The sequence below is a fragment of the Ophidiomyces ophidiicola genome (assembly GCF_022830035.1).
Source record: "Ophidiomyces ophidiicola strain CBS 122913 chromosome Unknown scaffold_6, whole genome shotgun sequence".
In the NCBI taxonomy this organism is placed as follows: Eukaryota; Fungi; Ascomycota; class Eurotiomycetes; order Onygenales; family Onygenaceae; genus Ophidiomyces; species Ophidiomyces ophidiicola.
In genome coordinates this window covers 716733-743548 of record NW_026054646.1, presented here as the reverse complement: position 1 = coordinate 743548, position 26816 = coordinate 716733, and the positions used below count along the sequence as shown (strand labels likewise).

The 26816-nt window shown below is 45.6% G+C and overlaps 8 protein-coding genes across 8 annotated transcripts; 5 read left to right on the top strand and 3 right to left on the bottom strand.

Annotated features, from left to right (window-relative positions):
* Positions 1-196: 196 nt before the first annotated feature.
* TFB2 (RNA polymerase II transcription factor B 52 kDa subunit) lies at positions 197-1777 on the bottom strand (the record flags this gene model as incomplete). The annotated part of the gene is made up of 3 exons (XM_049251462.1): positions 197-1448; positions 1504-1591; positions 1654-1777. 3 exons carry the CDS (start codon positions 1775-1777, stop codon positions 197-199), a joined length of 1464 nt encoding a protein of 487 aa, XP_049109762.1.
* A 721-nt stretch (positions 1778-2498) lies between these two features.
* LOZ57_002389 (uncharacterized protein) lies at positions 2499-3109 on the top strand (the record flags this gene model as incomplete). The annotated part of the gene is made up of 6 exons (XM_049251461.1): positions 2499-2502; positions 2567-2638; positions 2697-2743; positions 2809-2827; positions 2897-2975; positions 3046-3109. The coding sequence occupies 6 exons, from the start codon at positions 2499-2501 to the stop codon at positions 3107-3109; spliced, it is 285 nt and encodes a 94-aa protein (XP_049109761.1).
* A 269-nt stretch (positions 3110-3378) lies between these two features.
* LOZ57_002388 (uncharacterized protein) lies at positions 3379-7782 on the bottom strand (the record flags this gene model as incomplete). Its single annotated transcript, XM_049251460.1, has 4 exons — positions 3379-3800; positions 3858-7343; positions 7393-7493; positions 7547-7782. 4 exons carry the CDS (start codon positions 7780-7782, stop codon positions 3379-3381), a joined length of 4245 nt encoding a protein of 1414 aa, XP_049109760.1.
* A 251-nt stretch (positions 7783-8033) lies between these two features.
* LOZ57_002387 (uncharacterized protein) lies at positions 8034-10227 on the top strand (the record flags this gene model as incomplete). The annotated part of the gene is made up of 6 exons (XM_049251459.1): positions 8034-8273; positions 8340-8418; positions 8475-8593; positions 8648-9286; positions 9336-9850; positions 9906-10227. The coding sequence occupies 6 exons, from the start codon at positions 8034-8036 to the stop codon at positions 10225-10227; spliced, it is 1914 nt and encodes a 637-aa protein (XP_049109759.1).
* Positions 10228-15016: 4789 nt separating this feature from the next.
* Positions 15017-16210, top strand: LOZ57_002386 (uncharacterized protein; the record flags this gene model as incomplete). Its single annotated transcript, XM_049251458.1, has 4 exons — positions 15017-15345; positions 15398-15535; positions 15605-16055; positions 16109-16210. The coding sequence occupies 4 exons, from the start codon at positions 15017-15019 to the stop codon at positions 16208-16210; spliced, it is 1020 nt and encodes a 339-aa protein (XP_049109758.1).
* A 3653-nt stretch (positions 16211-19863) lies between these two features.
* LOZ57_002385 (uncharacterized protein) lies at positions 19864-22858 on the top strand (the record flags this gene model as incomplete). Its single annotated transcript, XM_049251457.1, has 3 exons — positions 19864-20318; positions 20376-20710; positions 20772-22858. The coding sequence occupies 3 exons, from the start codon at positions 19864-19866 to the stop codon at positions 22856-22858; spliced, it is 2877 nt and encodes a 958-aa protein (XP_049109757.1).
* A 205-nt stretch (positions 22859-23063) lies between these two features.
* On the bottom strand, positions 23064-23876 carry LOZ57_002384 (uncharacterized protein; the record flags this gene model as incomplete). Its single annotated transcript, XM_049251456.1, has 1 exon — positions 23064-23876. The coding sequence occupies one exon, from the start codon at positions 23874-23876 to the stop codon at positions 23064-23066; it is 813 nt and encodes a 270-aa protein (XP_049109756.1).
* A 965-nt stretch (positions 23877-24841) lies between these two features.
* On the top strand, positions 24842-25894 carry LOZ57_002383 (uncharacterized protein; the record flags this gene model as incomplete). Its single annotated transcript, XM_049251455.1, has 1 exon — positions 24842-25894. The coding sequence occupies one exon, from the start codon at positions 24842-24844 to the stop codon at positions 25892-25894; it is 1053 nt and encodes a 350-aa protein (XP_049109755.1).
* Between the last annotated feature and the right edge of the window lie 922 nt (positions 25895-26816).

The following is a 26816-nucleotide window of genomic DNA, read 5'->3' as shown; positions in this document are numbered from 1 at the left end:
CAATGACCGGTATTCAAGGTTACGGGGGGAAATTCAGTGGAAATAAAACCAAGATTATGATGACCCACAGATTCAATCTGAAGAGTCGTTTCCCAGCACATGTTGGCATCCTAAATGTCCCAAAATATACTCTTAGCTTACCTACCTCGTATAAAACACCGTTATTCTTATGTACTTATTTCAAACATTCCAAGTCTTAGCTGCCAGAAGCTTTACTTCTCAGAAAGGCGGCAACCTGTTCATGTCTCGTCACAAAAAACATCCGTCTCTTTTCTGATTTCCATACCAGAACTCCGATTTCCTCAGCATACTTACACGGGGGCTCAAATTCTAGAGAAGAAGCAAAATCCTTGAATAGGAATCCCGGCGTTGCCTTGAGTCGATCTCGTTCCAATTGCCAAAGGCGGATCTGGTCAACTACTGTTGGTGGCAGAACAGATAAGGCTAAGCTGGCGGTATTGGCAGTAGACTTTGAAGCGTTCGACTTTCGCATTTGCGGATGAGCATGTGTCGTAAGATAGGAGATGATTTGATCTGCTGTGATTCCCATTTCAACAGCGCGGCGGATGGATTGGCGGGTGAGCTTTCCCGTAACAAGATTCGGAAAACGGTATTTTAATGTTGTAAACAAAGCTATTAAAGAAATTTGAAGTGGTGAAGAGGTATAGGCATACAACCGGTAATTCGTTTCGATAATAATGAAGCCTGTACCTGGGGCTTCGGTAGGGTCAGTCAAGTTGGAGCCTGTAGAGGTGAGAGCACCCGATATCGGACTGGACAGCGCCATGGAGTCAGAAGTAAGAGTCGTTGCAAGCCGTGTAGGGTAAAACCTAGAAGTGTCTGACGAAGGGGAGTGTTGATATACAATGCCGAAATCTGTTAAGTCGGCGAGGGTGCGAAGTTGCGTAGAAGTAAGATTTTTCTTCTCATAACACTGGCCAAGTTCAAGGCTACTGAGAAGAAATAGAAACGAGAGAACCTCCACACTGTCCATTCCTATCGCCTCAGCATTCTCGACGTAGAGTATAAGAATATGCCAGACTTGAGTATTGACATCTTGCAGAACAAATGCAAACCCTTCTTTAGTAATTTCAACTCTGCGATCGCGTACCTCCACTAGGTGACAAACTTGAAGGAGGGATTTCACTCCTTTGCTGAGTGATACGTTCTCACGTTGAATCCCCAAGGTATTGGTGCCAACCATGTAACCAAGCACACCTTCCCATTGGCGTCTAGCATAGGCATCCAAGTCAGAAACAGCCATTGGGTTCGTATCGGGTGCGCTAGACGTTACGCCAAATGACTGGCTCTTATCTCCTCCTGTAAGGGCTTGTCGAAGGGAGGATGAAAATGGGGTGGTAACGATATATGCTCGCAGGTGGCTGGAGGTCGTCGTGCTCGACAGAATATGCAATCGGCTAAGAATAGATAGAGCATTATCCCTCTCGCTTCTTTTGCATTAGCAGTTTGACCAGAAACAATAAAGTATCTCAAGGTGCTTACCGCTTACTCCCTGCCCTGACCCAGAGCTCCAAATCGGCAGCGGGCAAAGGGTCCTTCAAATAGAGGAGTGCCATGACAAAACATTTTGCTACACGAGCCAGAATCATCAACCAATATAGTCAGTTCAAATGAGAATAAGTGTTTAGATACCTAAGTCAGGTAGCATTCGACGAAAAATCGCCAAAGCAGTTGAGGGCTGCTGGTAGAGCTTCAGAAAGACGGTTCCAGGAAGGCTCTCAAGATACTCGAGAGAGCGAGAAGAGGAAACGACCATCTTTACTTTGGTGACGGCTATGCGCCGTTAATAACCTCACCTATCTATCATAACGGGACAGGAAACTAAGGATGATATCTTGCCACGAAGAAATTCCCTTGAGACGCTGAGTTGAGGTTTAGGGAGGTGACTAAGCAATGAATGCTAAACTCGACGTCATACTCCAAAATACGAAGTACTCTACTCCGTTATTGGGTAGTTAGTACATCATACTCCAGCGGAAGAGTAGCATACAAAAAGTAATAGGCGACTATGACTGTCTTGAAATTTGTTAGATCTGTAAGTTTATATTCTCTCATATGCTGTCGTTTTGTATATTAATTCTCACGCAGGTATGGGGGTCGTTTCGAGCTACATCAGGACTGGAGCCGAGGTACTCATGACAATCAGCATTTTGCTCATTATTCCAAGCTAATAAGAATGCTCTCTCAGATTGCTAGACAGCGTATGTATTATACCATCACTACAATCGGTCCTGGAGCTATTTGTTGTTCATAACCAAGAACGATGTTTTCATTCTGACCATATCCTACTTCAGCTACGTATCACTGCTGCTCGACCTGGCGTGGTCCACTTTGAATTAAACATTGAGAAACAGCATACTGTAAATCCCCTTTGAAGTTCTGGGCCATAAACCCACGTCTAATAACAGTATAGATCAACTAATAATAATTGAGGCTAGAATCGGTTGAACATACTTCATGGTGGAACCATTGCCAGTATGGGTAAGATTTCCACTGTACCTAACACCGCATCTACCAGTCTATTTTGCTATTGACCATTATTTAGTTGATCTAGGGGGTTCTCTCGCTGTTGCTTCTAGAGGCCTATTCGCTACTGGCGTCTCCACTGATCTCAACGGTACAGGCATTAAAAAATCATAGGTCTTTTCCCCTGAACTTCTAACCTAGATGTATAGTGACATATCTGAGCTCCGGGGGCAAGGTTGGGGATAGGGTTCTTGCAGTATGTAATATATTGGCACTACAAAATATTTTAATATTTGTAGCTGGAACTAATTGATGCTTTAGGAGGTCACTTGTGACAAATGTTAGAACAACAGTTTTCTACTGCTATATCTTGTATTTTGACTCTTGACTTATGCTAACATCAGTGTAGTCGGTAAAAATCTAGCATATACGTATATCACGTTCACGAACTCAAAAAACGAAATCGTAGCAAGGGGTAGCCACACAAAGTGGGTTTATGTTGACTATAATCTGTCGCATCTCTTGTTTCTTTATATGGACAGACTAACCCTTCTATAGATATGTGGCCCATGCATTTAAGGACCCAAGAAATGCTGTTGAAGAACTGACGCCAAATTCCTAATGTCTACATTAAAATGATACTACTTGAGACAAATCAGACAATATAGAAGTTACAAGTTTATGGATCAAGCTGCAAAGTTTAGTTGAATTAGTTGAAATTCGGAAAAAAATATAAACCAACATAGCCGATAATGTTACCATCCGTCTTTATCGTTGCTCAGACTTTTTTCCTGGAAATTTCGTATTATACAGTTGCAGAACTCCCGCTGAATGCACATCCTCTTGCCTCCTAGATTTTTGTTATTGATCAAGTAAGGGTCAATTCAAACATCACTCCAACAAAGTCTCTCGCGCCGCATCATTCTCATAATCGTCTTCGCCGGGTCCCTGGTCAGAATCATCTATTGGTGTGGCATGAAGAACGGCCACGTCTTGCCCCATAGCTTTGACCATAGCTTGGGTCATTTCGTACACATACTGCCCCATATGTTCAATGCCCTCCATTGGAGTCCCATCTATCTCCGCGTCAAGGGCTCGATCTGTTGGAAACATTTCTCCAGGTAGTAACATGAGTTTATCCGGTCGCTGGCTAAGAATATCAAAAGCCGGTTTCAGCTCAAAGCACGACTGAAAGACTTCACGCCGGCCCAAGATGTATAATCCTAAACGCGCACGTGAGAGTGCAACAGTCAGACGACGGACATCTCGAAGATAACCCACCGTTTTGGTACGGGTGAGAGATAAGATTATATCTGTGGAGGTGGTAAGAAAATCATGAACGGTTCAGTATTGGTTGTAGAAGGACTTACAGTCATTTTGCTCTCCTTGGTATTTATCGACCGTTGTCACTATCTTGGGCAAGCCAAAAAGTGAATTCTTTGCGCATCGGTGACTTAACACGTCTCTGATCAGAGCCTTTTGCCCTGCATATGTAGTCAGGATAGATATCTTAGAGGATGCGTAGCCGAGAAGTCGCATGTACTGGAATATGGCCACAGCATATTCCGCTTCTCCAAGGTTCTGAATGAAATGTGGCGACGGTTCCCTTTCACCAGCCCCCTGATAACTGGGTACGTTAATAAACTGGTAATCGTATCTAAATCCTGCGTTGGCAGTCTTGAATTCCTTTTCAGTCTCAACTGTGGAGAGGTTACCCAGGCTGTCGTATCTCCATTTAAATAGCTCCGCAATCGATGGGCGGGCTCGGCCCTGCTGGTCTAAGTTGATAGTTGGTACACCGAGCCTGACTAGTCGGAGGAAAAGACTTTGCTCAAAGTTAGCGTATTGTCGAAAAGCGATATTTTGGATGATTGGCGAGTTTTGAAGATGATCGCCGCACAGCACCACTCTCTTCAGGGGCAACTCTCCGCGTTTTGTGTTTTGCAGGGCGCATGGAATCACACTCTCAATTTCAGTGATTTGAGCTGCTTCCTCCATTATAACATTATCATACTGAAATCCAAGCTTCGCAATCTCCTCCCGCCGCATAGCAGCATGCGTCGAGGTCATCGCAATAATCCTAGCCTCCTTAACTAATAGATAGTTTGCCCTGTCCCGCTGTTGCCGCAGGATTTCAAATGGGCGGATGTCTTCAAGTTCGGAAAACAACTTGTCAATGTGGCGCTGGCAGCCCGCTGCAATTTCCCAAATTTCCTCTAAGGAAGCATTGCTCCTAAAGAGTGGCTGGGGAGCATTTGAAAAGAAGGAATGAAATGGAAAAGCCTGGATAATGGCATCTGGTGAAGTAGCTGCGTTAGCTTTATCCCAAAATTTAGCCCACGCAGGTTGCGTATAAACCGTATTAAAATAACCGGCTGTTTCGCACGAGTTTCCATGAGCGCCTTCTGCACCTATAGACGATGCCAGACGGCCGACCTCTGCAAGAAGCCCGGCTCTGTTTTCTAGGAAAGATTCAACCCTGCCAAATTTGCTATAGCTAACATCGCTTTCGAGGTCCTCTTCTCCCCGGCCAAGTCGCAGAAGATGTCTCTCGTCAATGTCAAGCGCAATGATCTTTTGGAACAGTTGATTTAGTGCCTGGTTGCTATGAGCGATGAGCAATGTTCGCTCATTGGCAAAATTGTGGTATAAGTTGCTGATGATTTGAGTCGCGACGTCTGTTTTTCCTGTACCAGGGGGGCCGACAATTACAGTCAAGCCTGGCTGTGTGCCAGAAACAATGGCATTTACTTGAGCAGGTGTGAATCGTATTTTATTCACCTTCGGAGTATCCATTGGGTAAGGACCTTGATTAATAGGCTTGTAGGTGGACGCTCGTATCAAACTTCGAGCAGGTTGTACAGATTCGTCGTGATTGCGTCTTCTTTTTTTTGGCGGGTTGAGTGCTTCTGCCGTTGGCTGACAATCGCTCATCTCCAGTACGTACGGTGGCCCAAAAGGAGAACTACCATGTTCCTTTGGTTCTACGACATGACCCGGAAAGCTGTCTTTAAGATGTTGCCAGTGCAGAAAAGTGTCTCGAAAATCAACCGACTTCAGCTTGGCTCCCATTTCCGGATAGCTTGCACTGCGCGGGTCGCCATACCCCAAGAAGACCTCTTCTAACCACGAAGGAAGCTTGGTGTCGGTGATTGCTAGGGATCGGATCGTCTCAAGAATAGACTTAAAATTATTCTCTCGGCTTTTTCGTCGCACCAACACGTTAATCGACATGTAAATATCCGGTTGCTTTGTTTCTAGTTGATTCAAATCTGCCTTATATGCGCTGGCGTCCAGATTCACCAATAACCTTCGTTGGAAGGGACGAGATCTAGAATAATTATTTTGCTGGGTATTCTGAGACTCACGCAGCGCTCGGCCATTCGCATCTAATATCTGTACTACCTCCGCACAACGGACGCGTAAGATTTCAACGTCTCCCAGTTTAGCAGCAGGGTGCAAATCAAGAGAAAACGGTTGGTTTATCGGACCGACTGCTAACAAGAATACGACGTCATCCGGACGAAGAGACTCCCACTCTTGGCGGACACCGTCGTTCAGTCGGCTAACATCTAATAGAATCTCTGCCCGAACATGGCCTGGTTGGATGCTCCCTACTTTTGCTGGAGCCACTTCTATAATCGCAGGTTTAGATATCGGTATTGCCATTCGTGAAAAGCCTTCAAATTTTATCTCCTGAGTTTCTCTGGTGACACGAGGCTGCATTCGCTTGATGATGGATTCAAGATCACTCTTGATTTCAAAAAAAGATTCAGCCCGATAAAGTGAAAGTGATCGACACAAGAAATCTCCTAAAGTCAGATATTGCAAATTCAGCTTTGGAACTGATAAAGGCCGAGAGCCATCAAATGTTTCACTTCTCACTAAAGCCTGGTCATATAGGGATGTTTCGTTGGGGAAAACAGTAAGATCAGATGCAATTTTCTGGATCGAAGGATGGTATTCGAAGGCAGACAAGATGATTTCAAGAAGCAGGGAACGGTCCGCTACTATCTTCGTATGCTCAGGATAGGTAGTTCTAAACCCCAAGGCAAAACAAAAGCTCAACAATTCAGTATCGTTTAGACCTAAGAGATGGGTCTCGAGCTCAGAGCGCCTCCCAATGGCGCCAAAGTTAGCAAGAGCAAGAAGAGTCAATGTATTCTTGAATTGACCAATAGCAATTCTTTGGAGCCGGGTTAATTCTTTGCAGTGAACAGCATAGGCTTCCTGTGGGGAAAGCTGCTGGCCTGACTGATCGTCTACGGGAAACCTGACGAAATGTCCCAGGAGATTGTAGAAATCGCGAAAAAGAGAATTTTTCCCGATCTTAAAAAGACGTGAGTTACGAATAACCGGTAGTAGATTCAAGTCCTTCAATAAAGCATTCACGTAGCGTCGTGTAGGGAGCTGGCTTTCTAAATCGACAAGGAACTCTAGGAATCTTTCGCAGTACCTGACGTTATCCTCTTTTTCGTCTTCTTTGGAATTCAATCGAGATAGAAAGTCGAGAAGCATGGAGTAAAGCCACGATCTCTCGAATCGAATCCTAGCTTTTCCACTATCGTCAGCCAAATCGTATCTTTTTGTCGCTACTCTCCATGCTCGTTTCAAAGTTGTGGACTGTTCCAGAATCTTATTTCGGAATTCGGCACTGAAGAGATTTTGCCAAATAGCAATTGACACTAGTGGTGCACACTCTTTGCGCATTTGGGGGTTCTCTAATGACTGGAAAGCGTTGATAATGAATGAAAGGAGATAGGTTCTAGAGGTCATGGGCAACGTGTAGTCAATATTCATAGAAAGAACGCGGCGAAAAAGGTTCGAGAAGTCCGCTGGGCGATCGGAGAAATGATCTTAGAAGTAGTTAGAAGTTGTCTATTTGGAAAGCACCTAATATCTTACGCCATGAGGAAAGATTTTCTCTTTGTTTTATTCCCACAATCACTGCGATTAGTAGGACGTGATAGTTTGAAGCGTTTTCCGAATACGTGGGCCATAAGTACCTAGCCAGCAGTTAGTATATAGGTCTAAAATATGGCAACCTGACCAGGCGTACTTTTCCAAAATGTGCAAGTTCTCAAGCAGGAGTAAAGAGTGGAGGGTAAAGCCTTCCGAGACCAAAGGATCCCAAATATCGTTCTTGATGACCTCAGGCCTGACCTTGCGCGGTTTGGACACCCCGAGCCAGTGAGTTCCAGCCAAAGCCACCCATCGATTTTCCTCCTGCAGGTCATTCACAGTTGGGCGCATGTCTAAGCTACGCGCCATAGCTGGACGCATCTGTAAGCCCATGGCGGCTCTGGTGTGTAGATGTTGCGCCGTCCGGCTTTTAGATGCTTGACAAGCATCCGCGATGCCAAAATTACAGTTACGGTACGGATCATAATAAGCCTTTTCAATACACCAATAGTGGATGGAAATACCGTAATACCAATACTGAGCAAGGTTCGCGTACAAGCGTAGAGCTTCGAAGCTTGCAGAACAACCGAACCCCAGACATCAGATCCCGCCAGCGCTGCTTTCTTGTTAATGGCCCAGTGAACATGGCTGTGGAAGATATCCATGCCGTTAGAATATATAGAGAGCTGGTTCAGCAGCTCTTAGACAGAGCAGCAGACCTGAAGCGGACCTCCGTTATCGACCCTCCGATTACCGAAGCTCATTTCGTTGAAGGAATCTGGCCTACTGAGATTGGCGAGGGGGATACGCCCAAAAGCCCGAGTTCTCAAGCGAGCTATGCGGCTGTTGAGATTGCTTTTCGGGAGAAATTCTATCATCTATTGGTTCGTCGATGGCCTGGCCTCAAGGGATCTAGGGACTGATATTATTAACACTTGAGGTTTTTCAAGGCAACAACATCAATAAACGAACCAAACTTTGTTCATGTTTGGAATCTACTCGATATTGTCTCCATATACTCAGATAACGGTGAATGGAATATCTTTTGAAATCTTGCGATGAGGACCTTTACTGATATCCCTCAGAACGATGCGAGCCTGGACTTATCTTTTGGCTCATAGAGGAGCTGCTCGACAGCCAAACTATCGACGGATGTCGCAAAGTTTTTGACTATTTAGAGTCAAGGAGGGAACGGAATACGGCAGTAAGACTAAAGCGATATCCCACTAGCATTGTCCCCGGCTCTAACTCGCAATAGAAACATTTTCAGCAGAAGAGTTTAATTATTCTCCGGTCATGCAACGAACTGCTACGGCGACTCTCGCGAGCAGAAGATACTGTATTTTGCGGACGAGTATTTATATTTCTCTTTCAGTCATTTCCTCTAGGGGATAAAAGCTCGGTGAATCTCAGAGGGGAATACCATACCGAAAATGTTACGACTTTTGATCAGCTACCCACTGTAACCTCTGATGAAGACGTTATGGAAGTAGATGCACATGGCCCGGAGGCATCAAAAAAATTGCGTGACACAGAAAATCAAGCAACTGAGGTGCACTCAAATCCAGCTCTTGCAGCAACGGTAACAAGCCCAGACGAAGATACACCAGTCGACATGGATTCCTTATATCCAGTATTCTGGGGCTTACAGGCGAATTTTTCGGCACCTACCCACCTTTTTGAAACTGGAAATTTCGCCTCGTTCAGGAACGGTCTTGAAGCCACGGTCTCCAGTTTCCAGAGGGTCAGCATAGAACTGGAAAAACGCGGAATGACAAAAGGCTCAGAAGAAAGTTCACGGCGCGGGAGTAAGCGGAAACGTGCCGAAAATGTGACCGAGGCCGCAAGTAGCTTCAATCCGAAGTATCTGACAAGCCGCGATCTATTTGAACTTGAGGTTCGTTAATTCACGAATATCATTCAGCTCACATTCTGACTAGTCATAGGCCAATGACATTGCATTTCGAAGGCATATCCTTGTTCAATCCCTTATCATCCTTGATTTCCTAATTTCCCTTACACCAAAAGCGAAGGCAAAACTTACAGGCGCCACAAATAAATCGGTTTTGTATGGCTATGTCCTCAGTGATGAAGATGTGAGTAGATTTTCCAGTCTTGTCTTTGGCCACTTACTTACACCAACCAAGGCAAGGTGGGCAACGAAAATGAAATCCACCATCTCCACCTACTTACAGCAAGGTATCGATGGAAAATTTTATTACCGAATGGTTGATACGGTCTTAACACGGGATAAAAACTGGGTTCGTTGGAAGGCGGATGGATGTCCATCGATAGAAAGACCTTCCATCCAGGCACAGGAATATATAGATGCCCAGTCGACCGCCGTCAAGTTGTCATCGAACAAAAGGCTTAGAGCAACCCCACTTGGTTCATTGAATTTACAATTTTTGTCACCGAATGCCGATCAAGATGGTCTCGACCGTCTGAAAGCTACAGAAAGGTGAGATGATCCACGACTAGCACCAAGGTTGAGCGCCTGAATTAATTAGGACTAGATTCACAAACCCAGAAGCCGAATCATATGTGCGAGGTATTGCAGATGATGATTTCAACCTTGATATGGCCCAAAATGACGAAGATAAGGAAGAAGCTGCGAGGTCCAAAGCCAGCAAGTCTTGGAGGGTCTTGCGCTTATCTTCACGTAGCAAGTTAAACTTATTTGACAAAATCGAGGACGGAAAAAGTCTAGGACAACTCTTTGAAAATCCCCCATCGCCACAAAGGCAGCCTGCAGATGCAGAGGATAAAGTGTCTAGTCCGAAAGAAGAAGAATTGGCAAAAGATGACGCCAAAGAAAATGAAGTTATGCACGAGTGAGGTAGGAACTTGAGTGGCAATGAATAATTCGATTCAGCCCCATGCATACTTCTCCACCCTGTTCTCTTGTGCCTTGAGAAGCAACTTACGACAATTCCCACAGCACGGGCGGTATTCAAACGTGTGGCTCTATATCCCGCCCTTCCCCACAAAAGCAGACGGGAAGGCTGGTTGACTGAGCGGCATTGGATATAAACCAATCGGCAATATTGCTCTTGGCGGAACGCTTTTGAGCTAGGCTCATACTTGAGCAGCATTGATACCGAGAAGTATTAACAATACAAAAAAAACACACAAGTCTTAACCGTAGGCCCATTTTTATGCACTTGTACGTGTGCACATACCTATGGATCTGTGATACTTAACTTCATACCCGAAATATGGACTTGTTGTCTCATTCTACTACCTGCATTTGTATGTACTACACATAATAAATACAGGCAATGATGTCTAATTTACATATCATTAGTGTCAAACAGATCAAAGAGGCCTTTGCTGTAGATTTCCCAGGTCTATTATTATATTCACGCTGCTTGTAATATTTTGGTTGTCTTGTTTGCTGACCACCTCACAGTATTGTAACATTAGGCCCAATATTTCTTCATTTAGGTTTGCTTTGAGCGGAAGATTGATGGTGTTTCTAGGTATAACTGCTGTTATTAACACAAAGAATAGCAATTATTCAAATACTTCTTGGTCTGAGTATCGCATATACACAAGTCTTCACAGTGCCTCAAATATGTGTGCAATTATTCAAGTGTCGTACAAGGAAAAGAAGTTTATATAAGGTTCAATTTCTGAGGAATATAGTTTCTAAATGGTAAATGATTTCTGAATTCTAAAGCCTAACTGGGGCAGGCAGTGAAAACGGGCCCCAATGTTGACAGTAAACACCACATCTATCATGGCTGATATTTAATCTCAGCTAACCTGTCCTTGAACCTCTGAATTTGAGAACAACTTTGACAGTATAGTGAGGGGGTTGGTGGCTTGAAGTAGTTCTAGAGAATTTATGGTTTTTGTCGAACTACTCTTTTATGCAATGAGCATGGAAGTGTTTTATTTTTATTTTGTTTTTTGCTGTTCGATATTCTCCTTTGAGGTGACAGTCACAAGTCACAGTACTTGGGAATAGTAACGAGCTGTTGCAAATTATATTGACCTTTGAGCCCCATCAGGTAATATTCGTTGACATCTTCAGAGAAATTTTAGTCCTTCGCCAGTTTTGTAGGTAATAAATTTATGTATCATTAGAGCATATTCCACAATGTTCGTCTCCAACAATTTGTCAATGGGAACTTCGTTTGAGGACATCTATCTTTGTAGTTAATATCCGTAAGTTCGAAAGATATATCGACGAGTGACGGGTGATAAAAAAAGTGAAGTTAACAGGGTACGAAAAAGTCGACAACAATGACAAGATCCGGAAAGACCTCAAAACTCATTTTTATGCAGACTCTCCCAGTCCGTTCGATCGGTTTGGTAAATTTGCTTAATATTTCAATTTATCGCCTAGAATAGACGGAGAACATAATGAACATGCGGTTCGGCAATTGTTAATGTGTGCGGCTCAGTCTTCAACTTGACTCGCGTAGCGCCATTGTCGCTGTCACTCTAGAGGTACATTTGAAATTTTGACACCAAGCCAAGTTGCACATGTTGCTTGAATAATTTTTGTGTCAGAGTAGACGTTGGCCGGCTTTTGGAGAATATGGTGGCATTGTATGTAATGCTGGTCAGTGCGCCCAGCCAGGAGACGACGACAAATGTAACCCCAAACTGCTTCACCAGGAATCACATTTTGATTCTTGGATCATCGAATACTGCAAAGTTGATGTCTCTATCGATCAAACGGATCCTTCAGCCTTTATCACCAGGAACCGACTCGGGCCGAGTAGAGAACCAACCACATAGTGGCTGACTACGCGATACATAAACTAGAAACACGGGTGCCACATCGTTTTCAAGGGAGGCTTTTTGGTCGAGAGCACGGATAAGCACCCGCCAAGGAAAGTTTTCAGGTTTTGAATCGAGAGCCAGCTGAGCCAATCCAGCATTGATTGAAGACGGCTAGAAAGTATGCCGTTCGCCATTCTCGAATATACGTAGCCAGTAGGCTCAGAAGGCTCAAAAACAAAGCTGTCTTTCGATTACCAGCTCGCCCCTCCTAGTCCAGCCGGTAAAGATTCAATTGAACACCCGATATCAGCTGGACTTGTGGTTCTGAATGACCACCCACACTTGTCCGGGATAAAACGCCTCGAATTGCTATGAACAGCGACGAAGAAGTTGACGCCTATGGGATTATAGAATCTTCTGAATAATGGCGACATCACCTAGCCCAGCGCGACCTCCTTTGGTATATTGCCCCACAGAGAGATGTAGCAGCGCGATGTTTCAAGTGGTTTAGTTAGCGGATAACCCGGCCCTGACTCAGGAATGTTACGCAGATTCCACTCGGGGATGATCTTGCAGGCATCTCTCAACGTGTAGCTTGTCGTGGGCAGTTTTCAGCACGGCATCGTCTGCACGTTTCTTCCTGTCGAAGGAACGCCATATCTGTTCGATCATTAGCCCATGAAGTTTATATTTGCTTACCAGTGGACGATGAGCTTCGTTCTACTCCGTACCGCCGACAAGTCCCGCCCTATTATTGCAGCGAATATGCTGTCCCACGCCGTGCTAGCTATAGGCCGGGGCCGATGATGTCGTCCGCGCTGGATCTTCAAACGGGCTCGCAGCCCCAGCTGCTTCGGGCCTAGTTAGTTAGCGCCGCCCGCGAAGGACGACGAATCCAACGGCGTAACTCATCAGCCGTACCAGACTTGCGCCGAAGCCAGCTCTCCATCATGAGCGGCTAGGCTCCGTGGTTTGACCTGAGACAATCTTTAACGGCTAACGGTTTTGTGGCACAATCCTCCGCCGAGACAGCCTAGAAAGCACTGACCCACGGGTCAGAAACCGGGCGTGTCTCTGAGTATCTCCCGGCAAAGCGCCTCCGGCCCGAAAAAGAAATGAAGTATCTGGATGTTTAAGCGCCGGCTATCCTCCTCAATGCTCGGCCAGCAACCACATGCGTCATGCGCTGCTGGCGGGCCACCGGTGTATCGCTCGACGCTCGTCGAGAGGGCCGCTGGCGAGAGGCATCGCGCTGCTCGGAGTGGCTGGACTCGTGGGCGATCCCGCGAGCGGATAGAAAGCGTCGCGCCATGTGAAGAAACTTTTCAAGGAATTTTTAGCCGCCTATCGTCATGGTTAGTTAGTTACTTTGTGCCTGGATTTCGACCACCGCTACAACCGGCTGCAAGATGGCGACACGGCTATCAGACAGTTGTTCCTTCGATTGACTTCAACAAAAATGTCCCCCAACAGACTAGTTACGGACTCGATGACTTGAACCGGCCTGGCCCCGTTGCATGGTGAAGTCCGGAGTACGGCCGGCCTGCAAGGGCCGGCATTCACCTCGCAGGCGGCCGCTAGCGAGACAACAAACGCTCTCCAAGCGCGGAACACCATGCATACAGCGGTATTATTAATAGTGGTGGATCGGCCTCAGCTCGCCTTGGCCGGAGAGGTTTGGCCCCCCATCGGGCCATCGCTGGCACAGTCCCCATTATTATTCTTGTCGACAAGTGGCAATGGGGATTGCGGCACTCTGGTAGATCCCCCTGTCGATGGACCCCATCACCAACGTGGGCGTAACTTTAGGGCATTAACTCCGTGACCACCAGCCCGCCTTGACTTGATCTTGCAGCAGTGCCTTGCCACACGCCCAGAAACACGTTCTTCGATTCGAAACTGCGTTCCCAGGGTTGGGACTACCATAGGATTCCCCATCCGCATGTGAGCAGCGTTCTGCGGGATGCTGTTCGAGATCGCCCAAAGGATTATTGGCCACTATTTCCAGGGAAACCACAGCGGACCTCCCCGACCACGAGAGACGGCTCTCGGTGGCCGATTCTACGTTTCTTGACAATACGAGATTTCACTGACTGGCACCCTTGGCAAGGGTTGGGAGCCTTTGCTGAAGGGTCAGATGAGTCGTTGCAGTTCGACATGTCATCGTTGCTACCGAAGGACAAGGCGCAACCGAGCGTCCGGTTTATTCCTTGCATATATGGCCTGTGCCTGTGTAGGGGAGGGAGTTTGGCCCCGGCTGTTCGTGTGCATACCGATAACATGATATGCACCGCCTGATAATAGTAACAATGCTACCCTGCCCCGCACCGCTATCTTGGTGCCAGGCTCGCTGTCGACAGGGATTAAACATGCACTCCGTGCTCGGCTCTATGTTCTGGTATAGATAACTCGCCCATCTCTACGGGCTGAGTCTGCAATGCTTTCCGTCCTTATTTGGAACATGAAGAGCCTGGCTCATCCCACTTGCGCATTTCTAGTGCATGAAGCAATATGTTATCTCGCAAGCCCGCGGCTACCTAAAGCAGGTGAGGCCACCATCTTCCCGCTTTTCGAACTTTCGTCCAGAATGTTTTAGCCCATAGGGCATGTGTGAAGTGGGATTTCCATGGCTTCGATTTTGTTTTAAAGGGACGCCCGGCTTGGTTTCCGGTGCATTTCTTATAGCCAGCCCGAGTTTCATTGTTTCCACCATTTTCCCTGATTGGGATGGCTTCTCTGAACTTTGACTGACGCCTCACCCACAGAAGGATAACCTATTGTTTTTTGGATGTTTTGAGACACCAAAAACTCTCAATCTGCCTACTTTGACATCAAGAGTAGCAATCCACGGCTCCGGAAATTTATCTGCACGTGGCGCTCTACTCCCAAAATGGGAGCGCGCGATATGGTGAATCAAATGTGTTTACTGGGGTCATCCACATGCCACATTAGCTGCGCCAACAAGAACCCGCCACCATATAACGACTGTTATACCCAGAGTATTTCTGGGTTCCATGGCAACGTCGAAGGCATATCACCCCAGTTGGATTATGCCAGAGAAAGTTGCGAAGCTGAGGAAGACTCAACGGGAATGAATCAGAGTCATAATGAACAGTACGGCATAGAATCTCCCGAGCCTCAAGGGGACGATGAATGTCAATCGTTATTCAGCACAACATCGGGAGATGGGGCTTCTAAAAAAAAGATGAAGCGGTTTAGGTAAGTTGGCCAATTGAGGGGTCTTTTGAGGATGCTAATGACGGCTCCCTAGGCTAAGTCGAAACCAGACGCGGTATTTGATGAGTGAATTTACTCGTCAAGCACACCCTGACGCTGCTCAGCGAGAACGGCTCTCGCGTGAGATACCAGGTCTAAGCCCTCGACAAGTCCAGGTCTGGTTCCAAAATCGGTAGGCATATCCTTTCTTTTCTGTTCTCTTTTCTTTTTAGGGAAAGGCCACATAGCTCACTGATTAAAGGAGGGCAAAGTTAAAGCGAATGTCTATCGACGATAGAGAGAGGGTGTTGAAATCAAGAGCAATTCCGGATAGTTTTGATATGGCCAAAGCCCTAAATTGGCCCTACGCAACGTACTCAGGGGCGTCATCGAAACCAGCTGCTTCAATTAATCTAAAAGACTTGATCAAAAAAGATTCATCTACTCTTACCGAACCTTCAACCTTTTTGGGCGGAGAGTACGCGAACGTTACAACAAGTGATATATCTTCCAGTGCCTACTACACCCCAATATCTCAGCCAGCTTCGAACTCCGACACTAACCTCGAAAACGCTTCTTCTACTGTTGGATATCGAGAAGCGCCGTTTACGCAATGGGCTTATTCTCAGATCCCCAGCCCACCTTTGGATTCCGCGGTTGCGTCTGAACCCGAGAGCTTCGGCGAATCCGAGTCACCACCCAATAGTCATTGGGTTGGCATCCCCCCAGGAAATAGCATTTCGCCCATATCCCCCTCCACATTCAGTTTGCCGACGCCGCGCTGTTCGGTAAGCTCTCAAATATCGTCTGGTATACTTCACAACGACAGGCCTTTGACTACACGACTGCCATCAAGAAACTTCATTAATATCTATAGTAAGTCTATCCTTTCGCTTTTTTGAAAATGTTATTTTATTTTTCTAAGCGCATTCTGTAAAGCATAAGCTAACGCAACATTGAATTTCAAGATACACAGCCAGAAAGACAAAGTTTAGGGCTTCACCCTCTGGCTACGACTCCTCATTCATCGGCAAACCTGGCCGCCCATTCTAATCCGACTTTTAACCTTAGCTCGTTTGGGGTGTCATTCTCGCCGGAAGGCCCCCCAGCACTAGGGTTTCCTCAGCCAGGATTTAGTTTCGACCCTCACTCCCGCTATGCTGGACTAGCCTATTCATCTGATTCGACGAGAAATCTGTGGGATACGGGCTCCTGATTTCTCCATCTAATATTTAAATTATTATTACACTATGCACCAGTCAATCTGCCATTGGTATTGAGGGAAATAGTACATGGAACTCTTGCTTCTACGGCATTGTATGTATATTACCCATACTTTCCTTCTTTTCACTTGAAACTATCTGTGTACTGGTTTCATAATTATCTTTATTCAAGCCGCATGGGTTCCTTTCCCAGTCGGCGTAAGCATGCAGGCCTTCATGAGTTATATTAGCATTTTCCGGATACTATGGGTTAATTTTTAAGAGATAAATTATAATATTTCTGGGGGGATATCCCCCCTAGTCGACCATAACACATACATATTCCAGTAGTGCATACCATATGGCGTCACTCATTCATTCCATACCGCACAGGCCTTGAGTCATTTGTATAGTGTTATGGGTCATGGAGATCGTCACATATATCTCCGTCATTTCTCCTTCAACCTTCAACATCCTTCAACACTCGATCCCTGCCATAGTTCTGGATATTAATCCATGGAAACCCCTCCGTCGTGCCTCATAGCTGTGGAACTAAGCACTGCCTGTTACTTTAGCAATCTTATGACGGCGTTTTAAGGGCGGCTGTTTCTTTGCGCCAAGTAGCTGACAGTCTTAAAAAGGACTTCTTAAAAATGACACTCCGACCTCTTTACTCTAGCCCATTATTCTCAAATTTCTTCAATTAAGGCCTGCCGGGCACTCTCCCTCAACCAAGTATTCACGAAGAATCTAATTAAATACCGGCAGACAAAGAAATCATCGCTATCTCTGAGAAAGCTACATCAGGAAAAGATCCACCGGCAGGACCTTGGGGCAACTAGCACCAACATAAAATCCAAGTAGGAAGGCCTATCGCGGGTCTTCGAAATGTCATATTTTAACCTCAGATTAATTTTCTCTCCTAAGCTGAAGCAGTACTATTGATGAAAGCGATGAATGATAAAGCTGAATATTTCCTGGGTGAATGCGTCCATGATCCTGCTTCTACATTTTCAACCGCCAGTGCAAAATCGTCACTGCTTTCCCACTCTCAAATATGCCACTATGAAAGTTGCGGTCCTGACTTCTGCCTACGCAGAATAGTCAAATTTGCTTTCCCACACAGCTATGGGAATAACTGTTCCGTGTCGCTATGAAACAATTGGACCCGAATTTAATACTAAGCAGGATATGAGGACCCTAGTGAGCTTCTGGAGGATTTTGTTAACCTCACCCCCTAGAATCAGCAATGCATTTGTCATGTGGTTGCTGATGGTATATCCCATTTGATGATAGCCTTGACTTGCTTTTTTCCTACCGCCGCATAAAAGAGTACCTACCTATCAGGCGCCAATATATTTCGCGAGTACTCGATACCCTTTAATAAGAAGTATTCATGTTTCCATACCGGATACTCTAGAGAAATTTAAGAGGCCAATCTTAAATATGTATCCCAAATTGAAGATTGTCTACCAAACTTGTCATACCATCGTTCAGATGAATGATCTGGGTTTTATACCACCAAACCTATCAACCTCATGCCTTTTATGTGTAGGTTGACGATGCGGGGTGTGATAAATGGGCAAAGATCGGTGGGATCTTGAGCGAAAGTGCAGCTATGAGACTCTATTTGTTACCAGCGACGATCAGGGGAATCTGAACGCGTCATCTAGTTATATTTTATGCGCACAGTAGGAGGAAAGGTTTTCGGATTTGGGTACGGAGTAAGTGAGCAGCATGTCGCGCCAATATTGATGGTAATGTTTGGCATGTTTACATTTGAATAGAATTGTGTTAGTAATACCCCCAAGCTCTCCACCAATCGCTGCTCAGCTATTGCTAATGCCAGAGCGAATGGCGAGAAGAGTACTTATAGGCATTGGGTTCAAACAGGATACCGGAAAGGGATATAAATAGCATGCTGCAATCCCCAGAGTGCAGTTCATTTCAGAATTCTTTTTCCTTCAGAAAGTCTTTTAACTGTTTGTGAAAAGCTTGACAAAGAAAACACCTCACATCAGCCTCTATTTGGCTATTATACCACATATCTTCAAATATGACTTTGCCTCTTTCGTGCTGCAATTCTTCGAAGCAAGGCTGTGTGTGCGCAGCTCAAGCTCGATGTTCCTGTGGAAAGCAACAGGCCCTTCATTGCAACTGTGACCGAGCACAGCAAGAAAACAGCACTTCGGGGGCAAGATGCTCCTGCAGTATGTCCCCGTTTTTTATTTTCCTAAGTACACTTCTTATTAGTAGCTCTGACCTTTCGTCTCTGTCTAAATAATAGGAAGCCGTCCAGCTGGGCAATGCACTTGCGAGCGCGCACAGTCTGAGAATCATCCGCCAAGTGGAGAAACATGCCCATGTGGTCGAAGGATAGCTGGTATGTAGTCAAGCCGCCGCAGATAACAAATGCCCATAAAAAGAGAGTTCGTTGACTTTGTTGTTTTTGCTGTCAACAGACTCGTGCACCTGTGAAAAGGCTATTGATACTGGAATCTTTCCTGGCGAAACGGACTTTACCACTAAGGCATAAACCTCAGCAAATAAGAGTGTATAACGAGCTCCATTATGGTCGAGACGTTAGGTTTTATCAGCTGTGTTGGGGAGTTCCATTTCAGGTAGGAGTGTAGGCATGAATTATTAGTTATTAATGTTCCGACTTTTTTTAAGGATTTGATGGGGGTCTAGTATGGAGTAATCAAATCGTAAATGTTAGTTTGTCTTGAGGAGAGGAATTAATTGTATGCTGAAAATAAATGTAGCTATCTGATTAAATTGTGACAACGTTTTCTGACGTTCCTATGTGCAGATAATAGACAAAATTTCTGAGATAGCTTGTTGCTAACCGCGCCAATAATATGGGCGCGTCGCGCGGTTACACGGAGACTATAGATGTCTTGGCAGGCCAAGATCGTCATTTATCGGAGTTACCTTATTCCGATAAGGGGACACCCGCCAGCTCCAGGAACATTACAATGACCAGAAAGCTGGGAAGCAAAGATGATTGTTGAAGGCAAAGTTCGTTAACTTGCATATTAATTTTGACTGGCGTTTTGTGACCTACGAACTACTTAGCCCGGCCTTTGCTTTATTCCACCGCAAACGACGCATTTGATCTTCCCCTTATCATCGCTCGACCGCGTCTGTTTCGTATAAACTCGTGTACCATCTCAAGTGTCAGCAACAATGCTGATGCTGCACCCTCGGTGATATTTCGAAAGAAAAATATGATAAAAAATCTCAGTTTGGAAATAACTGGACGTAAATAGTCCTCACAACCCAATCACCAGTCGACAGTCGGCCTTAGGGTATTACTATGTCGACAACTATGCGGGGACTGGTCCAATTCATTGCCGATTTACGAAATGCTCGGGCTCGAGAGCTAGAGGAAAAGCGGATTAACAAAGAGTTGGCTAATATTCGACAAAAATTCAAGGATGGGAATTTGAACGGATATCAAAAGAAGAAATATGTTTGCAAGCTATTATACGTCTACATACAAGGTTATGATGTCGATTTTGGACACCTGGAAGCAGTAAATTTGATATCGGCGGCCAAATATTCGGAAAAGCAGATTGGATATTTAGCCGTAACGCTTTTTCTACACGAGGAACATGAACTATTGCATCTGGTTGTGAATAGTATTCGCAAAGACCTTCTAGATCATAATGAGCTGAATAACTGCCTTGCCCTACATGCTGTTGCAAATGTGGGTGGAAGGGAAATGGGTGAGGCTTTGAGTTCTGATGTGCATCGACTGTTGATTTCGCCGTAAGCTTCCAAATATCGACTCTGGTGTAATTGCTTTAGGCTAACATGAGGGCGCAGAACATCAAAAGCGTTTGTGAAAAAAAAGGCCGCCCTCACCCTTTTAAGACTTTATCGCAAATACCCTGGCATTGTACAGCAGGAATGGGCGGAGCGAATTGTTTCTCTGATGGATGACCCCGATGTTGGGGTTACTCTTTCCGTCACATCTCTTGTGATGGCACTCGTTCAAGATAATGCTGAGCAGTACAGAGGAAGCTATGTTAAGGCAGCCCAGAGACTAAAACGTATTGTTCTGGAAAAGGATGTTCCAGCAGATTATATCTACTATAAAGTACCTTGTCCATGGTTGCAAGTGAAGCTGTTGCGGCTTCTTCAATACTATCCCCCATCAGGTACGCTTAGCTTGCACTCATTTAATGATTTCAATAGGAAGTTCTAACTGATCTGGAGCAGAGGATTCTCATGTCCGAGAGCTTATTAGGCAATCCCTCCAGGAAATTATGAATCTTGCTGTGGACATGCCAAAAAATGTGCAACAAAACAATGCTCAAAACGCGGTTCTCTTTGAAGCGATAAACCTACTAATTCACCTCGAAAATGAACAGGCTTTAATGATGCAAATCTCAACAAGACTGGGCAAGTTTATCCAATCACGAGAAACAAATGTGCGATACCTTGGGTTGGAAGCAATGACGCATTTTGCTGCCAGATCTGAGACCTTAGATCCAATAAAAAAGCACCAGAGTATAATTATTGGCTCTCTGAGAGATCGAGATATTAGCGTAAGGCGAAAGGGATTGGATCTCTTGTATAGTATGTGTGATACGACTAATGCTCGGCCAATTGTAACGGAACTGCTCAAATATCTTCAAACCGCTGATTATGCAATACGAGAAGAAATGGTACTCAAGATTGCTATTCTGACAGAGAAGTATGCCACTGACGCACAGTGGTACATTGATATCTCGCTAAACCTACTTTCCGTCGCTGGCGACCACGTTAGCGACGAGGTTTGGCAACGCGTGATTCAGGTGGTAACCAATAATGAAGAGCTTCAGGCCTATGCCGCGCAACATATATTGGGGTACATCAAAGTTGATTGCCATGATAGTTTAGTGAAGATTGGTGCATATATTCTTGGTGAATTCGGGCATCTTATTGCCGACAACAAAGGCTGTTCTCCCGTCGAGCAGTTCCTTGCCTTGTACTCCAAAACAAGCTACTGTTCGGATCATACCCGTGCTTTCATATTGTCTTGTTTTATTAAATTTGTGAACTTGTTTCCGGAAATCAAGCCCCAGCTGCTGCAAGTGTTTCGCTCATATTCCCATTCCCCGGATTCCGAGCTCCAGCAGCGGGCTTATGAATATCTTCAACTTGCTACTTTACCAACGGATGATCTTTTGCGTACAGTTTGTGACGAAATGCCGCCATTCTCGGAAAGGATATCAGTGTTGCTTTCTCGCCTCCACCAGAAAAGCGCCGGTACCAGCGATAAACGTACTTGGGTAGTTGGAGGAAAAGATGCAAATGCTGATTCTAAAGAATTTATGCTGACTCAAAAACCTGGCTTAAGACGTACGTTTACCACTATAGCCAACGGTACGTCTGGGTCTAGTGAGGTCTCCAAAGCAACGGCCTCAAACGACTTATTAGGACTGGATTTCTCTACAGCTTCCAACGCACCTCCACCCAACCTAGCTAGTGCTGCACACCTTTCACCAGATTGGGAAACCGGCTATAATAAGCTTTATTTCGCGGATGAGGGAGTTCTATTTGAAGATGCTCAAATACAGGTTGGCATACGCTCGGAGTATCGCGGCCACCTCGGTGTCTCCAAATTATACTTCACTAACAAATCTTCGTTCCCTATTGGGTCATTCACAACTACGCTTGATAATCCTTCGCCTGGCGGCTTGAAAATCGATACCAAGAGCTTACCGGATCCTGATGTTTATGCGGCTTGTCAAACTCAAGAAACTGTTTGCTTTGAGTGTTTAGGTGCTTTTACCAAACCTCCGACAATTAGAATATCATACCTGGCCGGTGCCCTTCAAGCATACACCCTCCAGCTACCCGTGCTCATGCACAGATATATGGATGCCTCCAGCCTATCACCTGACGAATTTTTCAAACGATGGAGGCAAATTGGAGGGGCACCCCTTGAAGCCCAGGTAACATTTGGGATGGTCAAGAGTACCAACAGAACAATGAATGAGTCGTCGACTCGGAGAATTGTGGAAGGCTTCAAATGGAAGATATTAAGTGGGGTGGATCCGAACCCAAAGAACATTGTTGGGTGTGCCGTTTACCAATCCGAAAGTCGGAAAACTGGGTGCTTGATGCGGCTTGAACCTAATTATGAAAAGCATGTATGTTTGTGTCGTGTCCCAAGATCCACTGTCACACCTTTTGCTAACTCAAGGCAGATGTATCGACTCACAATCCGAGCGACGCAAGAAGATGTGCCTAAAGCTTTGGTAGAACTGATGGAGGAACGATTAGCGCGAGGGATAGCGAACGACGATGTATACGGATAGCCGCTTGGACAATAATGCCTACGAAACACATGGAATACTTCGAAATCATAAATAGCATTTAGAGGAACGGAAAAGGACTAATCATTTGCTTTGTCTTCCATTGTTAGGGGCGGGTTAGTAGTATATAATGTAAATATGATTCTGTGGTATTTGGCGCTCTAACATTGTGCAAGAGTTGTTGTATGTTTTGTTAACATAGGTGGTTCTACGAGCCCACTTTTGCTTCTCCTTTTGGTGGACGAGCTCCGAATATTGTGCTGCCTACTCTCACCTGGTTGCTTCCCATGGCAATAGCTCCCTCAAAATCTTCGCTCATACCCATGCTTAGTTCCAGCTTTTCATCTCCCTCAAGCTTCAAGACCTCGCACACGGTATCTTTTGTCTCTCGTAGGCATACAAAGTCCTCATTCTCTGTCTCCGAAGTTGTAGCTTTTGAGCGGGCAATGGCTCCAATTGTCATTAGCCCTTGCAATTTCAGCCGCGGACACTTTTCCCTGATGAATTGACACAGCTCTAGTGTCTGAGATGGTTCAATGCCTGATTTACTCTCCTCTCCCGAGGTATTTACTTGCACAAAAACACGCAGTCGTTCTTCGCTTGTTCCAGTTTGTTGCTCATTATTCAATCTCTCACCCCACCCTTTGTCCAGCAGTGATGCTTTCTTTTGCGTATCCACACTCTCCACAGCCCACAGACCTCTAACGTCTCTTGCAAGTGTAACGCATTTGTTGGATTGCAGTCCACCAATAAAATGCCATCTAATTTCTGGTGGAAGGATTTTAGACTTTTCAAGAAGCTCCTGAAGGTAATTCTCTCCAAAATGAAGATGAGACGTTGGCGGGGTGTAGAGAGCCTGGATGTCAGACGCAGGCTTGAGCTTAGAGACAGCAACTAATCGGACTGAGTCACTGGTGGTAGACGCTGCGGAGATACGAGAATTCACGGAGGCAAGGTTGGCAAGGAGGGTAGATGCGCGGGACGGAGAGGGCATTTGTTCTGGGGCTGAGGACGTGCTCATAGCTGTATTCTAGATAATCCACGCTGGAATCTCTCGGTCATAAGCGCTGTGCACGGCCGACTGTTGCGTCTTGTAGAGTCATCGATAGTCCGACTTCGGCTAGTTAGAAAGATCCGGCCGAGCTAGTCACCCCACGTGACATTATCCTTGGCACCGGGAACAGCCGCTTGTTGACAACGGCTGACCACCACGACGGCAAGCTGCACGACGCCGGGGCACCAGGCAATTATTGGAGGCCCACCTCCGAAGCTTGCTCTAGAATCACACAGATGGGACCCAGGCTTGCAGATGCCACACCACCTTTTGACGTCGGACGGCTCCCCTGGCCACTCACAGAAGCACTCTAATGCAGCCCCCCTTCACTTGCAGCCACTATTAACCTGAACACCGCAGCAGGAGAATTGAACCCCAAGCCCCAAGGGTTACCCGGTTTACCCCCCATCGGACTCATGTGTATTTCAAAATAATGTTATACCCGAGTTACGCTTGACAAGCGAGAGATCTAGGTGGTTCCAGATATGTACCCTCTGTACTCCGTATAACTGCTAGTTTCATCAATGGATCCCGCGATGCCATCCATTCCTTGCATCATATATTTACAGACTTTTGGCCTATTATAACTTCGATTACTTTTCTCCTAGAGGCTGTGTACATTCCTTTGTTGACACACCCTTCCGCTCTTTTCAAGACCAGAACGTTATCTTAACCTTCTCCATTTCTGGTCCACTTATTTCATATTTTAGAAACCAGAGTGACAAAGAATCCACGGATCATTTCGGCTAGCTACTCATTATGTTTTACGGTTCTTCACTCCGCTGGACTCCAATTTCACCGTGCTGACCTCGATTCAATCAAACGTTCGGCACGATTTCTTCACTTCACCTGCCTTAGAGTTCCATGTCTAATTTCTCGCTCTTTGCTTTGCTAACAAACTTACGAAGATACTCCAGAGACCAAATCCAAGGATGAGCTTGACAAAATCATCTATAGTTAAACCCTACGCACGATATTCCGATGCCACAAACTGCTCGGCTCGATGCAACACCCTCGAACCCGGAAAAAAAAGAAAGAGCTCTTCAAGGCTTCCTGGCGGAAACTGGATCGTCAATGGTGACAATGCGAGAACATCTACTACTACTTACGCCTCTACAATAACCTCCCATGATGACGTAGAGAAGGATTATATCGAAGCTGTGTGCGAGAGATACGAATCATTCCCGTCTCACGCTGTCGCTTCTACGCCGCCAACCTTTGCCGACCTATTTCCGTCCGGCAGAAGACTTTTGATTAAACACGATGATACGACCCGTGATGGGAACCTAAACCTACGTATATCCACACTTGTGACGGAATCTCGAGGTAGGCAATGCGAGATAATCCTTTTTCACTTGCGAATGATGGACTTGGAGAAGAGAAAGTTTTCTCTTAGGCGATATTGTCGACAATCTGGGAGAGAAGTTTGCCATTCCTCGAGGAAATATGAGCAGGATATTAATGAAAAGCGATGCATGTCGTCGTGGGCCACCGCTTTCTCCCCATTTCGAACAAAATTCGATTCTCCGGATGCCCTGTTCAATCATTTGAGAAGGCAAGACTCAGGCTATAAATCGGGGGTGGAAGATGATGGGCTACATGAAGAGAAAACATTCCCTCTAGATGATTTTTCTCGCCTACAGAAAGCCCCAATCCCAACCAATATAGTGAAGCTCGATTTTTCTAACTACGCTCACGTGGACGTCAAGAGAAAGGGATCAAGAGTGTCAAAGCGATATGATTATGAGTACTGGAGCACCAAGTATCAGTGGAGAAGATCAATTCGCTGCCAAAACGGGTCAGAAGAAGTGTCTTACCATTTATATGATCTCAACAGACCTAAACCGGTGGCGCATATTATCCCCGATCACTTAACCCCGATGGCAGCACTCGTCGAGGAAAGCAAAGGCGGTTGGATTCCACCCTCGTCCTTCTGCATCAGCGATTCGTCAATCTTCGGAAAAATGAGTGACATCGCAGAGTGAGTTTTTTCGGTGATCCTTTATCGAGAATGCTGGGCCTTCGCGCTACTGACTGAGAGATCTAGCGTTGTCATTGCCACGGGGTTAGTTGTCCTTGTCGATGACAACATCAAGCGGCGCTGGCACAAGCCAGTCGCGCAGCCTTCTTCCTCTATTGCGTCCACGTTTATGAAAAGTATGGAGTCTTTGATTTCAACGAGGTTTTTCGATAAGGTCTTTCAGCGGCACTGGTCATCAGGCTCTCAGCATTTAAACTCGGTTCGCCAGTTGGTACTTAGGGGATACTGGTCATGAGTGACTTCCATTCTCTGTTCATTCGATCGATGTATTAGTCCTTTTTCATTGGCCTTGGGCCTAAACAAAATGTGGCCGAATAGTAGTACACTGCTCCAACGTTGGCTCATTTCATATTGGAGGTCGTCGCGTTTCAGAAAGCTGCAAGCATCTACTTCGCGCCATGAGGCCCAACAGCGTCTCTTTTTTTGGTCTACATGATTTCTAATATCGTGTCTTGCACGCCCCCAATCACTCACTACAACTGCTCTCATGGGCCATTGCATCCCATTCGAGCCAGCTATTCACATCTATTTTTCGAGTACGGCGCCGCGTACAAGGAAACATTTTTTTTTTTTTTTTTCAGCTCACATGCCTTCGGGATCGATGGAATGGGCAGCATTGAATGTAGTATCATAGGAAAACGGCCCTCGACGGGAGGAAAAAAAATATTTATTTTGGTCATTATGATTTTGCTTAGCTGAAATTCCATGTCACATCGGAAGACTGCCTACTTTTGGGCGCATATTTCGATTTTTGCCACGACGGAGCGGTCCGTGGATCAGTTTTGAATCTAATCGGTAATTTCCCCTGCATATTTGCCGGGCAACCAGAGCACGCGCACCGAAGCGACTGGCAGCGTCGTTCACGC